Source organism: Heterodontus francisci, chromosome 14 (assembly GCF_036365525.1).
Source record: "Heterodontus francisci isolate sHetFra1 chromosome 14, sHetFra1.hap1, whole genome shotgun sequence".
Lineage (NCBI taxonomy): Eukaryota > Metazoa > Chordata > Chondrichthyes > Heterodontiformes > Heterodontidae > Heterodontus > Heterodontus francisci.
In genome coordinates, this window is record NC_090384.1 from 41,156,642 (window position 1) to 41,171,867 (window position 15,226).

The 15,226-nt window shown below is 46.9% G+C and overlaps 1 protein-coding gene across 1 annotated transcript in view; it reads right to left on the reverse strand.

The window, feature by feature from the left end:
• LOC137376989 (immunoglobulin superfamily member 22-like) overlaps nucleotides 1-15,226 on the reverse strand; it is a 115,235-nt gene that overhangs the window by 9,491 nt on the left and 90,518 nt on the right. The window contains exons 17-20 of the mRNA XM_068046050.1: nucleotides 13,092-13,388; nucleotides 10,569-10,654; nucleotides 4,346-4,538; nucleotides 3,318-3,617 (exon numbers count right to left, since the gene is read on the reverse strand). Of these exons, the coding sequence (XP_067902151.1) occupies nucleotides 3,318-3,617; nucleotides 4,346-4,538; nucleotides 10,569-10,654; nucleotides 13,092-13,388 (876 nt within the window). The remainder of the gene's footprint in view (nucleotides 1-3,317; nucleotides 3,618-4,345; nucleotides 4,539-10,568; nucleotides 10,655-13,091; nucleotides 13,389-15,226) is intronic.

Below are 15,226 nucleotides of genomic sequence, written 5' to 3' on the forward strand. Positions count from 1 at the left end.
GTGCACAGTACTCCAGCTGTGGCCTAACTAGCGTTTAATACAGCTCTATCATAACCTCCCTGCTCTTATATTCTATGCCTCGGCTAATAAAGGCAAGTATCCCATATGCCTTCCTAACCACCTTATCTACTTGTGCTGCTGCCTTCAGTGATCTATGGATAAGTACACCAAGGTCCCTCTGACCCTCTGTACTACCTAGGGTCCTACCATCCATTGTATATTCCCTTGCCTTGTTAGTCCTCCTAAATTGCATCACCTCACACTTTTCAGGATTAAATTCCATTTGCCACTGCTCTGCCCATCTTACCAGCCCATCTATATCATCCTGTAATCTAAGGTTTTCCTCCTCACTATTTACAACACCACCAATTTTCGTGTCATCTGCAAACTTACTGATCATACCTCCTATATTCATGTCTAAATCACTAATGTACACTACAAACAGCAAGGGTCCCAGCACCGATCCCTGCGGTACACCACTGGTCACAGGTTTCCTATTGCAAAAACAACCCTCGACCATCACCCTCTGCCTCCTTCCACTAAGCCAATTTTGGATCCATTTTGCCAAATTGCCCTGGATCCCATTGGCTCTTACCTTCTTAACCAATCTCCCATGTGGGACCTTATCAAAAGCCTTACTGAAGTCCATGTAGACGACATCAACTGCCTTATCATCATCTACACATCTAGTCAACTCCTCAAAAAATTCAATCAAGTTTGTTAGACACAATCTTCCACTGACAAAGACATGCTGACTATCCCTGATTAATCCCTGCCTCTCCAAGTGGAAATTAATCCTGTCCCTCAGAATTTTTTCCAATAGATTCCCTACCACTGATGTTAGACTCACTGGCTTGTAATTACCTGGTTTATCCATGCTACCCTTCTTGAATAATGGTACCACATTCGCTGTCGTCCAGTCTTCTGGTACCTCTCCTGTGGCCAGAGAGGATTTGAAAATTTGTGTCAGATCCCCTGCTATCTCCTCCCTTGCCTCACATAACAGCCTGGGATATATCTCGACTGGAATTTTACAGTGGGCAGACGGAGTGGCCGTTAAGTGGCCACTTAAGGATCTTGATTGGCCTCGGGTGGGCGGACCGTTTCTCGCCCCCCGCCCCCCGCCCCACTGCCGGACCTCTGTAAACTTGTTCAGAGGCGGAATCGGGGCGGGTAGGCCTCCTGGAGCCTGCCGCTCAATTTTACGCCGCCCCCACGCCACCATTCGACTCGCTGGGGCAGCGTAAAATTCTGGCCCTCATCTGGACCTGGGGATTTATCCACTTTTAAGCTGCTAAAACATCTAAAACTTCTTCCCTTTCAAAGCTAATTTTTTCCAAGTATATCACAATCCCCCTCCCTGATCTCTACACCTACATCGTCCTTCTCCATAGTGAACACAGATAAAAAGTAATAATTTAAAACATCACTCATGTCCCCTGGTTCCACACACAGATTGCCACTTTGGTCCCTAATGGGCCCTATTCTTTCCCTCGATATCCTCTTGCCCTTAATATACTTATAAAACGCCTTGGGATTTTCCTTTATCTCGCCCACCAGTGTTTTTTCATGTTCCCTCTTCGCTCTCCTAATTACTTTTTTAAGTACCCCCCTACACCTTCTATACTCCTCTCGTGCCTCCATTGTCTTCAGCCCTTTGAATCTGCCATAAGCCACCTTTTTTTTTTCCTTATCCAACCCTCTATATCCCTTGACCTCCAGGGTTCCCTGGACATGTTGGTCCTACCCTTCACCTTTACGGGAACATGTTGGCCCTGAACTCTCACTATTTCGTTTTTGAATGACTCCCACTGGTCTGATGTAGACTTTCCTACAAGTAGCTGCTCCCAGTCCACTTTGGCGAGATCCTGTTTTATCATATTGAAATCGGCCTTCCCCCAATTCAGTACTTTTATTTCCGGTCCCTCTTTGTCCTTTTCCATAACGACCTTAAATCTTACAGAGTTATGGTCACTATCCCCGAAATGCTCCCCCACTGACACTTCTACCACTTGACCGGCTTCATTCCCTAGGATTAGGTCCAGTACCGCCCCTTCTCTTGTAGGACTTTCTATGTGCTGGCTCAAAAATCTCTCCTGTATGCCCCCTTTAAGCTTTTTGCTCTAAGACTATCTCAGTTAATATTAGGGAAGTTGAAATCCCCTACTATTAGTACCCCATTATTTTTACACCTCTCTGAGATTTGCCTACATCTCTGCTTCTCAATCTCTCGCTGACTGTTTGGAGACCTGTAGTACACGCCCAGCCAACTGACTGCCCACTTTTTGTTTTTTTAAGTTCTACCCATAGGGCCTCATTTGAGGAACCTTCTAAGATATCATCCCTCCTTACTTCAGTAATTGACTCCTTGGGCAACAGTGCAATGCCACCTCCTCTTTTACACCCTCCCCTGTCACGCCTAAAGATCCTACACCCTGGAGTATTGAGCTAGCAGTCCTGTTACATGTATCTGGGAGAGAACTCAAACAAGCTTAGAAAAAGAGTTAATATGAAAGTGTGGAAATCCGTTCATCTGACAATAAAGGGAAGGAGCTCCTGTCAACATTTCTTAAGGAACTTTTGAAATCATTTGTAGTTTTTATTCTTGCTCAAAATATTATTTCAGACCTCTAACCCTAAAGGAAATCTAGAAGGAACAGTAAGGCAAAATGTTAATAGTTAAAACTAGTCTTAAAATTCAACAGTTGGTTGTAATCTGGGTTGTGTGTATTAGTTTTGTGGCATAGATTAGATAAACCTCGAGATTTCTATCCTGTTATTTGTGATTTATGACTTCCTGAGAAAAGTTTACATTCAAATAATAGCAATTGCTTGGCAGATTCTTACATGTGTGTTTGTGAGGTTAGAGATAGAAAGAGGCAGAGATATGCCTGTACGCTAAAAATAAATGTATAAGAGTTTCCAAAATATACTGAAGAGTACCCGTGTGGATGGCCAAATTACTAATTGTGTAGTGAAAAGTGGGGATGCCTTCTCCCTTGTCATATATGAATAGATTTATTTATGTAACTAGTATGTAGGGAAACAAGTTTTATTTTATCTAAATACAATGGGTAGAGAATACTCTGTTTAATTGAAAAGTATTTAGCTCACTGTATTGGTACCTCTCAAAATGTTTACAATTTTTTGCAGAAGTCATATGCATCCTTCCTCCACTCTCATTCTCCAACAGCTCCCTTGCAATGCTATAACCTCCAACTCACTATGAAGAACACCACAATAGAACTGTTGGTTCTTTTAAAAGATTTGTTTTGGTCTCCATACATTTGAGTTGGGCAGTAGGATCAAGGGCGTACCTTTGTCCCTGGCAATGTACCATGGTTCCTTCAAATTCAGTGGGTCACTGTCTCCAATGTCGTTCCGAGCAATAACCCTGAAGAAATACTTCCTGCCTGGAAGCAGACCTGTCACGGTGTACTTATTGCCAAAGACACGGTCTGTTACAGTGTACCAGGTTGCAGTGCTGGCATCACGCTTCATTATCACGTACTGTACACGGCCGTCCTCTATGTTATCTGGAGTGTGGTCCCAAGAGAGGGTCACTGTGTTCGGAACTTCCTCGATCAAATGCAAGTTAGTGGGTGGCCGTGGAAAATCTGAAAAAACAAACAGGACGCACTTATTTAGCGGCCTCTTGCTGTCTGTAGAATAGCTTAGCGATATTGGTCATAATCTAACCAAAATGAGCAAAGTTTATTCACAGGGGCTACAACTAATTGATAGGAGACATAGCCTATCAACAATGGCACAGCTTATACATAGGTGAGGAGATTACACCACAGGGACATAGTTTAATGCGAAGGTCAGAATTTATTCACAAGGAAAACATTTACTCTCAAAGATAGTTTACCAATACAGTCACTCTTTGGGTACAGCTTGGCTCAGTAATAGCACTCTCACCTCTGAGTCAGAAAGTTCTACCTTCAAGCCCCACTCCAGGTATTAGAGCACATCGTCAAGGCTGACACAGCAGTGCAATACTGTGTGAGTGCTGCAGTGTCAGCAGTCCCATTTTTTGGATGAGCTGTTAAACTAAAGTGCTGTCTCCCTGCTTAGGTGGACATAAAGGAACATATGGCACTGTTCAACAAACAGCTGGGGAGTTCTTCCAGTGTCCGGATCCAACTTCCAAGCAACAGCAAACAAAACATATTAACGTAACAAACTGATCTAGCCACAAGATTGCAGCATATCACAGGGAGAGCTTACCCAGCAAGCGTGCAATTTATATATAGGGGCAAATATTATCCAGAGGGAAAATGGCTGTCCATTGAGGCAAAGATATCCACAATTGCAGTCCCAGTCATGGCAAAGCTTATTGTACCTGCAACACGAATTCTGATATCATGATACTTTTCACCATAGTCATTTTTTAGCATAATCTTGTATATCCCTGAATCTGATCTCTGCGCACTGGAGATTAGGAACTGTGACATATTCGGTCCTTTTGTAATTGTCTCCCTGCCTTTTGTGGGTGTTCCATCTCTCAGCCAGGTCACATTTGGTGAAGGAGAGCCCTGTAATAAATAGTAACAAAATAACATGAAACAACAGCAAGCTTGAGCAGGCATTGTTTTCTATATCTGGTATGTTCTGTCTGTGTACAAGAGCTGGCAGTTAAGCATTCTCTTTTATCTATTGTCTAATGCATATATAAAGGAACCCACAATGAAATCCTTGACCCTTTGAACCTGGTGTAAGTATTGAGATTTGCCCAATGGGAACCTGTGTTCCTCACTCTGTTGAGGTAATAAGGGTCAAAGGTCGGTCCCCTCACTTTGATAAAACTACAGGAACCTGTGCTGCCATATGAAAATCTTGGAACAGATCAGGCAAAATGGCACCAGTTACTCAGTGGGTCAGCAGTAGCCTTGGCCTGTTATATAACTTTGCAAACGTTCATCTGCCCCATGTAAAGGGAGGCAGTCAAGTCGGAGGAAAGTTGTAATTTGCTAGACCTAAGTCTAAGGCTTTGACCCACCAGTGGGCCCCAAATCTGCTGAGCAGGATAGAATAGCATACTTCTGGAACCCAGGCTAGGAAACTAGGAAACTTCCAGTCTTCAAGTTCACTCCTACTGGCCATACATACTCTCTGATGTATTGGGCCATGTTTCAGTGGTTGGAGTTTCTGCCCAAACAAGATCCTCCCATTTACCCCGATCCCCTATCCCCCCAAGTTGGAAAGTGGTCGCAGAGACTAGGATCCTGTCTACTTGGGTCTCATCCTTACTTCAAGGGTTTTCAATACACTTCCGGTGGATCTAAACTGCCGTGTACCAGAAAGGATCACAGTATTGTGTACAATTTTGGTCTAATCATTGAAGGAAGGATATGTTTGCCATAGATGGAATGCAATGGAGGTTCATCAGACAATTCCCTGGGATGGTGAGATTGTCTTATGAGGAGAGATTGAGGAAACTGTATTCTCTAGAGTTTTGAAGAATGAGAGGTGTCTCATTAAAATTACAAACTTCTTCCAGGACGTGACAGGGTAGATGTGGATAGGATGTTTCCTCTGGCTGGTGAGTCTAGAATCACAGAATCACAGAATAATACAGTGCAGAAGAGGCCCTTCAGCCCAACGAGTCTGCACCGATGCATTAAAGACACCTGACCTGTCCACCTAATCCCATTTGCCAGCACTTGGCCCATAGCCTTGAATGTTATGACGTGCCAAGTACTGATCCAGGTACTTTTTAAAGGATGTGAGGCAACCCGCCTCTACCACCCTCCCAGGCAATGCATTCCAGTCACCACCCACTGGGTAAAAAAGTTCTTCCTCAAATCCCCCTTAAACCTCCTGCCCCTCACCTTAAGCTTGTGTCCCCTCGTAACTGACCCTTCAACTAAGGGGAACAGCTGCTCCCTATCCACCCTGTCCATGCCCCTCAATCTTGTATACCTCGGTCAGGTCACCCCTCAGTCTTCTTTGCTCCAGTGAAAACAACCCAAGCCTATCCAACCTCTCTTCATAGCTTAAATGTTCCATCCCACGCAACATCCTGGTGAATCGCCTCTGCACCCCCTCCAGTGCAATCACATCCTTCCTATAATGTGGCGACCAGAATTGTACACAGTACTCCAGCTGTGGCCTGACCAAAGTTCTATACAACTCCAACATGACCTCCCTGCTTTTGTAATCTATGCCTCGATTGATAAAGGCAAGTGTCCCATATGCCTTTTTCACCATCCTATTAACCTGCCCTTCTGCCTTCAGAGATCTATGGACAAACACGCCAAGGTCCCTTTGTTCCTCGGAACTTCCCAGTGTCAGGCCATTCATTGAATACTTCCATGTCACATTACTCCTTCCAAAGTGTATCACCTCACACTTTTCGGGGTTAAATTCCATCTGCCACTTTTCTGCCCATTTGACCATCCCGTCTATATCTTCCTGTAACCCAAGACACTCAACCTCACTGTTAACCACTCAGCTAATCTTTGTGTCATCCGCAAACTTACTGATCCTACCCCCCACATAGTCATGTATGTCGTTTATATAAATGACAAACAATAGGGGACCCAGCACAGATCCCTGTGGTATGCCACTGGACACTGGCTTCCAGTCACTAAAACAGCCATCAGTCATCACTCTCTGTCTCCTACAGCTAAGCCAATTTTGAATCCACCTTATCAAGTTACCTTGTATCCCACGTGCATTTGCTTTCTTGATAAGTCTCCCATGTGGGACCTTGTCAAAGGCTTTGCTGAAATCCATGTAAACTACATCAACTGCACTACCCTCATCTACACACCTGGTCACATGCTCAAAAAATTCAATCAAATTTGTTAGGCATGACCTCCCTCTGACAAAGCCATGCTGACTATTCCTAATCAAATTTTACCTCTCCAAGTGGAGATAAATTCTCTCCTTCAGAATTTTCTCCAATAGTTTCCCTACCACTGACGTGAGACTCACTGGTCTGTAGTTCCCTGGCTTATCTCTACAACCTTTCTTAAATAGTGGGACCACATTAGCTGTTCTCCAGTCCTCTGGCACCTCCGCCGTGGCCAGAGAGGAATTAAAAATTAGGGTCAGAACCCCTGCAATCTCTACCCTCGCCTCCCACAGCATCCTGGGACACAAATCGTCCGGACCTGGAGATTTGTCCACTTTTAAGCCTGCCATAACCTCCAATACCTTGTCACTCCCTATGACAATTTGCTTAAGAACCTCACAGTCTCTGTCTCTGAGTTCCATATCTACATCCTCATTCTCTTGGGTGAAGACAGATGTGAAGTATTCGTTCAACACCCTACCAATGTCCTCTGGCTCCACCCACAGATTTCCCCCTTGGTCCCTAATGGGTCCTACTCTTTCCCTGGTTATCCTCTTCCCATTGATATACTTATAGAATATCTTGGGATTTTCCCTACTTTTACCAACCAGAGCTTTCTCATGTCCCCTCTTTGCTCTCCTAATTGCTTTCATAAGCTCCATCCTACACTTTCTGTACTCCACTAATGCTTCCGTTGATTTGCTCTCCTTGTATTTGCTAAAAGCCTCTCTTTTCCTTCTCATCGTACCCTGAATGTTTCTGGTCATCCATGGTTCTCTGGGCTTGTTGCTCCTACCTATTACCCTAGAGGGAACTTGTTGGGCCTGTACCCTCCCAATTTCCTTTTTGAATGCCCCCCACTGCTCTTCTGTAGATTTCCCGACAAGTAACTCTTTCCAGTCTACCTTGGCCAGATCCTGCCTTATTTTACTAAAATTTGCTCTCCCCCAATCCAAAACCTTTTTTTGAAACTTGTCTATTTCTTTCTCCATAACAAGCTTAAATTGTACCATGTTGTGGTCTCTATCACCAAAATGCGCCCCCACCAACACATCAACCACCTGTCCGGATTCATTTCCCAGAATTAGGTGCAGCACTGCACCCTCCCTTGCTCGATCCTCTACATATTGAGCTAAAAAGTTCTCCTGTATACATTTTAAGAACTCTATTCCATCTAAGCCCTTAACACGATGACTATCCCAATTAATGTTGGGAAAGTTGAAATCACCTAATATATATTTGCTCCTCAATTTCCCGCTGACTATCTGGGGGTCTATAATAAACACCTAGCAATGTGGCTGTCCCTTTTTTATTCCTAAACTCTACCCATAAAGCTTCATTTGATGCCCCTTAACTAATATTGCAATGCCCCCTCCTCTGTCTCGCCTGAAGATTCTATATCCCGGGATATTGAGCTGCCAATCCTGCCCCTCCCTCAACCATGGCTCCGTGATGGCTACTATATAACAATTCTCCTTGTCAATCCTTGCCCTTAACTCATCCGTTTTACCTGTAATACTCCTGGCATTAAAGTACAGGCCATCCATCCTGGTCTTACCCCCTTGAAACTTACTTCCACTGTATTCCCTCAGACTTGTTTGCTTTCCTGTGTTTAGTTGTGTCCCTATTCTGCTCGGATTCTGCGTCCCCTTCCCCTGCCAAATCAGTTTAAACTCCTTCCAACAGCACTAGCAAACCCGCCAGCAAGATGTTAGTCCCCCTCTGGTTTGGATGTAGACCGTCCCGGTTGTACAGGTCCCACCTTCCCCAGAAACGGTCCCAGTGGTCCAGGAATCTAAAACCCTCCCTCCTGCACCAACTCTTAAGCCACGCATTCATCTGTGCTATTCTATTTCTGTACTTGCTAGCACGTGGCACTGGGAGTAATCCAGAGATTACAACCCGAGAGGTCCTGCTTTTTAGTCTACTGCCCAACTCCCTGAATTCTTGATGCAAGCCCTCATCCCTCTTTCTACCGATGTCATTGGTACCAACATGTACCATGACTTCTGCCTTATCATCCTCCCCCTTCAGGATGCCCTGCAGCCATTCAGTGACATCCCTGACCCCGGCACCAGGGAGGCAACACACCATCCTGGAGTCACCTTGATGGCCACAGTAGCGCCTATCTGTTCCCCTGACTATAGAATCCCCTATTACTATTGCTCTTCCTCTCTTTCCCCCTTCCTGTGCAGACAGGCTGCTTGTGGGCGGCACAGTGGCGCAGTGGTTATCACCGCAGCCTCACAGCTCCAGCGACCTGGGTTCAGTTCTGGGTACTGCCTGTGTGGAGTTTGCAAGTTCTCCCTGTGACTGTGTGGGTTTCCGCTGGGTGCTCCGGTTTCCTCCCACAGCCAAAGACTTCCAGGTTGATAGGTAAATTGGCCATTGTAAATTGCCCCTAGTGTAGGTAGGTGGTAGGAGAATGGTGGGGATGTGGTAGAGAATATGGGGTTAATGTAGGATTAGTATAAATAGGTGGTTGTTGGTCAGCACAAACTCGGTGGGCCGAAGGGCCTGTTTCAGTGCTGTATCTAAAAATATAAATATAAATAAAGCTTGGCTCTGTCTGCACTCCCTGGAGGAACCAGCCTCCAAAATGGAATACTGATTTGCAAGTGGGTCCCCAGGGGACTCCTGAACTACCTGCCTGTTTCTCTTGGACTGCCTGGTGGTCACCCATTCCCTTCCTTCCTCAAGTGCCTTCAGCTGGGGTGTGACCACCTCTCTAAACATGCTATCTACGATGCTCTCAGACTCGCAGATGCTCCACAGTGTTTCCAGTCGCCGTTCCAGCTCTGAAACCCGAGCTTCCAGGACAAGGGGACTGTCTTAGAATAAGGGGTAGGCCATTTAAGACTGAGATGAGGAGGAATTTCTTCACTCAGAGGGTGATGAAACTTTGTAATTCTCTACCCCAGAGGGCTGAGGAAGCTCAATCATTAAGCATGTTCAAGACCGAAATCGATAGATATATGGATACTATTGACATCAAGGGATATGGGGAAAGTGGTGTTAAGGTAGATGATTAGCCATGATCTAATTGAATGCAGAGCAGGCACGACAGGCTGAATGGCCTACTATGTTCCTAGATTCACAGAGCCAAACTACTATATACAGTACCAGATGGGAGCTGTTGTTTTCTTTTGCTTGCTGTGTATTGGACATATCAAGACGTTCAGTACCAGGCAAGAACAAATCATTCCCTTTTACCCAACTGTACAATACAGGCACACATGAGAGATGCACAAGCAGTTTGGTACCAGACAGGTGTGAGTAATTCCTGTTTTTCCATTGTCTGCTGTAAATATATGGGAGCTAATATTGTCATATGTATAAGCAGTACTGTATCAGACAGAAGTTAATCAGTCCATTTTACCTGATGTGTACTATACAGGTATTGGAGCTGTTGCTGTACACTGAATGGTTAAAACAGGGACATTTAAGAGAAGTGCAGTACTGGACCATTATCTGCTGTGCACAGTGCATTTACAAGAGCTGTATGATATTACTCAGGAAGTTTTTTATCCAGCTAGCAATATATAGGTTCAGGAGCTCACTCTGAGATGCAGATGAGGTATGTACTATCAGAGGAGAATTAATTGTTTCATTTCATTTGGTGTGTGTTGTGTCTGTAATGAAGGTAGGGTAAAACTGAAGTCTCATTTCTTGTATGCAGATTCATTTTCAATTAATGTTAATAAGTTATTAACCCACAGTGGGGTGTTGCCTCTGATCACTGATGTAACTGAAGCCCTTCACTCACCGAGAAGCCCACGTTGATGCATAGTGCAGTACCTGCACGGACCACCATGCTGCTTGGCATTCTGGCATCCAGAAACCTGGGAGAGGCTGCAAGTAAAAAAATTTAAAGTCATGGAGGGAATTCTTTTGCAGCCACATGATTTTCACTTTTAGGGCCATGGAAACATACAGGATTGTCAGAGTTTAGTGCTGTCCATGTGTCTGGTTACTTAATTCAGAAGGACGTCCAGCACAGACACTGGTCTGGCTTTACCATTTGACCAAAATGAACCAGGATGCACATAGAAAGTCTGGGGGAAGAGACTATGACTGGAATTTTACATTGGGCAGGATGCCCCGCCCACTGACCAAAAAGTCAGGGACAGGCCCGCCTCCAACGGGCCTGGGAAGCCACGCCAGAATTTTATGCTCTCGAGGCCCTTACTTCGCCTTGGGCAGGACTTCCACCTCACTGAGGCATGACGTCATGCCTAATGGAGCTGCCGGCCAGTCAGCAGGCCAGCATCTCTCAGTTCTAGCAGCACCACCGGGAGTGGTGATCACTGTTGGGACTGCAACCCAGCCACAACAGCAAGAGGGACGACGGCCCTGGAAGACAGGTAAGTGTTTGGGGCGTCGCTGGGGACAATTGGCTGGGCCCTGGTGAGGCAAGGGGGGTGCGGTCAGTTGTGGGGCTTTCTTGCAGTGGGGATGGGTTGCGGCTTCGGGGGCAGCCCTCCGTGGGACACATGGTGCCCGATCAAGAAAAAAGAGCAAAGAACAAAGAACAGCACAGCACAGGAACAGGACATTCGGCCCTCCAAGCCTGCGCCGATCTTGATGCCTGCCTAAACTAACACCTTCTGCACTTCCGGGGCCCATATCCCTCTATTCCCTTCCTATTCATGTATTTGTCAAGATGTCTCTTAAACGTCGCTATCGTATCTGCTTCCACCACCTCCCCTGGCAGCAAGTTCCAGGCACTCACCACCTTCTGTGTAAAAAACTTGCCTCGCACATCCCCTCTAAACTTTGCCCCTCGCACCTTAAACCTATGTCCCCTAGTAACTGACTCTTCCACCCTGGGAAAAAGCTTCTGACTATCCACTTTGTCCATGCCGCTCATAACTTTGTAAACCTCTATCATGTCGCCCCTCCACCTCCGTCGTTCCAGTGAAAACAATACGAGTTTTTCCAACCTCTCCTCATAGTTAATGCCCTCCAGACCAGGCAACATCCTGGTAAACCTCCTCTGTACCCTCTCCAAAGCCTCCATGTCTTTCTGGTAGTGTGGCGACCAGAATTGCATGAAATATTCTAAGTGTGGCCTAACTAATGTTCTGTACAGCTGCAACATGACTTGCCAATTTTCATCAACTGATGAATGCAAGCATGCCGTATGCCTTCTTGACTACCTTATCCACCTGCATTGCCACTTTCAGTGACCTGTGGACCTGTACACCCAGATCTCTCTGCCTGTCAATACTCCTAAGGGTTCTGCCATTTACTGTATACCTCCCACCTGCATTAGACCTTCCAAAATGCATTACCTCACATTTGTCCGGATTAAACTCCATCTGCCATTTCTCCGCCCAAGTCTCCAACCGCTCTATATCCTGCTGTATCCTCTGACAATCCTCATCATTATCCGCAACTCCACCAACCTTTGTGTCGTCCGCAAACTTACTAATCAGTCCAGCTACATTTTCCTCCAAATCATTTATATATACTACAAACAGCAAAGGTCCCAGCACTGATCCCTGCGGAACACCACTAGTCACATTCCTCCATTCAGAAAAACACCCATCCACTGCTACCCTCTGTCTTCTATGACCGAGCCAGTTCTGTATCCATCTTGCCAGCTCACCTCTGATCCCGTGTGACTTCACCGTTTGTGCCAGTCTGCTATGCGGGACCTTGTCAGGAGGGCACCCACCCCACCCGCCTGCAAGGAGGCTGCCAGCTTTTCCTGGCAGCATACTGGGGGCCTGAGCTGCCCGCCTGCCACTGGTGAAATACCAACAGCAGCGTGAGGAGGCCCTTAAGTGGCACTTAATTGGCCACTTAAGGGCCTTGATTGGCCTGGGGTGGGCGGTTTGTAATATCACAGCAGGGGTGGGAAGGCGTCGAGAGTAGTATCTCCCTCCTCCCACTCAATTTATTCCCCCGCCCACCACCAGTCCCCACCTGTGGGGGTCTGAAGGTGCACGAGTGCCGGCCACTGTGCCAAAGATCATGGTGGGCCCTCAGGTTCATAGATAAGTCTATTTAAATTTAATAATTTTATTTAAATTGTGGTCCCGTTGCCCAACAACGAAGGGCCGCCAATGAGCCTCGCCGCCACTGAGCCTCACTCCCACTGGTAGGATCCGGCCGGGCCCTCCCAGTCGAGGTCCGTGGTGGATCACATCCAAAGCCATCTTCAGGCACCCCCCTCATCACAGAACCCAACGCCTGGGGGAGAACAAAATCCAACCCACAATTTAGTTATTGTTATACACCATTAAAAGGATGTTTTGCTGGTAACCTGAAAAAAGGACATTACCTGGAGGTGGCATGGCATAGACACCTTTGCTAAGCTCCGTTGGTTCTCCCACACCTCCTTCGTTAACAGCTCTGATTCTGAAGAAGTACTTGCCTCGCTCCTGCAGGCCTCCCACAGTGTAATTGGTGCCAGTAATTGGTATCTTACTGCACTTTGTCCATTCTTTAGCATCTTCAGCCCTCATCTCTAAGATATATCCCTGAGGCTCATCACCCAACTCTGGTTTGTCCCAGGCTAGAGAGATGCTAGAATTGGTGGAATCTGTCACCTTGATATCCTTCACCATTCCTGGAGCACCTGGGTGACAAAGCCAAAACTATTATTTTTTGTTATTTCAGAACAAGCCAGCCTGAGAAGAAAAAACATATTTTAGTACAAGTATATTAGATTAAACACATTGGCTGAATTTAGTGAGCTCATTGCAGGTCCTGGCGGCGGACCCAAAAATGTACGTCGTTCCCGTTATTCACGTAGGCGGCTGGCCCACTGCGATTACGCAGCAGACGGGCACTTTATTTAAAGGAGACATGGGGCCTGGCCAATCAGGTGGCGGGGGCAGGATGTGAGATGCTGAGTCTGGCGTCGGATGACTCCGGAGCAGGTGCTGGCGCCATATTAAGCCCTGCAAGCCCTGCTTGCATTGCTGTCTTATCCTGATATGCTGCGTGCTGTTCGCTACTGAGACTGATGTTGGAGTGACTCCTGGACCACCCCCCGCCCCCAACTCCCGGACAAGGATGGCAGAGGAAAGATATGGTGGCCCCATGGTTTAACAATGCCTCCCTCAAGATTCTCCTGCAGACTGCAAGGGAAAGGCAGGAGGTCCTCTTCTCCAGCGATGGTAAGAAGAGGTCCTCCCACCTGACCTGACCAGGCAAGCCTAAATGGGAATAGCTGAGGAGGTCAGCAGCCATGGGGTCACCCCCCACCCCTCCCCCGAACATGGATACAGTGCTGCAAGAGGTTCAATGACCTCCTTCATTCTGCCAAGGTGACGATTCGAGAACTCTCTCCTTTTGAGGAATTGCAAGTGACTATGCAGGAGGAAGTGGGACATAGGGAGGGAAGCACTACAACTGCACTGGCAGAGAGGGTTAGGCCATCCTGACAGGCCATTCTCTTCCATAGCTCGCCCCCATTAACTCTGCTGTGAGCAGACAGGATTATGAGCTACATGTGATACCTCAGTAGGGGACGAGGAGCTGCCACAAGCAGAACTCTCATGTTGATCTCTCTGTGAAGTAGATCTTTCTCCCTCTTTCCACGTGCAGGACAAGAGGGCTTATAACAGGAGTGAGACAGCCCGGACCGGTGGAGGCATCCCAGATACTCGGCCTCACTCCACAGCTGAGGAAGAGGCACTAGAATTAGTGGAGACCCAGGGCTGCCGCTCCATATCAGAGGAAGAAACTGGAGTCTCCACGCAACAGAGTGAGGATTGTCTTCCATTGACATACAGTTCACTTCTGGAGACCTATATCATGCATGGTTGGCATGATGAGATCTGCACAGCCTAACCCACCCATGTTTGTGTTCGCTCATGCGGGTCGGCATCTGCAAGAGACTGAAGCAGACGGGGGACAGACGTCAACCTCTGAGGAGAAACCTCAGTCCAAGGAAGCAATGTCCTATTCTCTGCCAGCTCAGATAGTTTCACCTTGGTGGGTTACCGCTCGGTTGTAGAATAAGGTGAGAGCACCGCACACGTGCCTGAGCAGTCAGAGTACTGTGGATGGCCAGGCCCATGTTGAGCCACAGGCTGATGACAAGCCTCTGGTGTCGACAGCACAGGCCATGTTGGAGTTGCAGAGAGAGGTAGGGCAACATCTAGCCAAAGGCAATGCACAGCCATGAGCTGACAATGACTGCTGCCATGTCTCAGGCATGTGAGTGCATGGCTTCCTCCATTGAGAGATAGGCTACCCTCATGAAGAGCCAGATCCCACAACTGTGTACACACCTGCACACCATTGCCTTGGTCATGAGCTCAACGCAGCAAGGTGAGAGAAGGGCAAGGTGCCTGGAGTCTTCTCCAGCTCCTTATCCTTCTCTGGTGAGCAGGGAGGATCAAGTGAGCTTTGAAAGGGAGAACAAGAGGCTGCCCTCCACAGCTGGGAACTCCCTAGAGGGGAGTG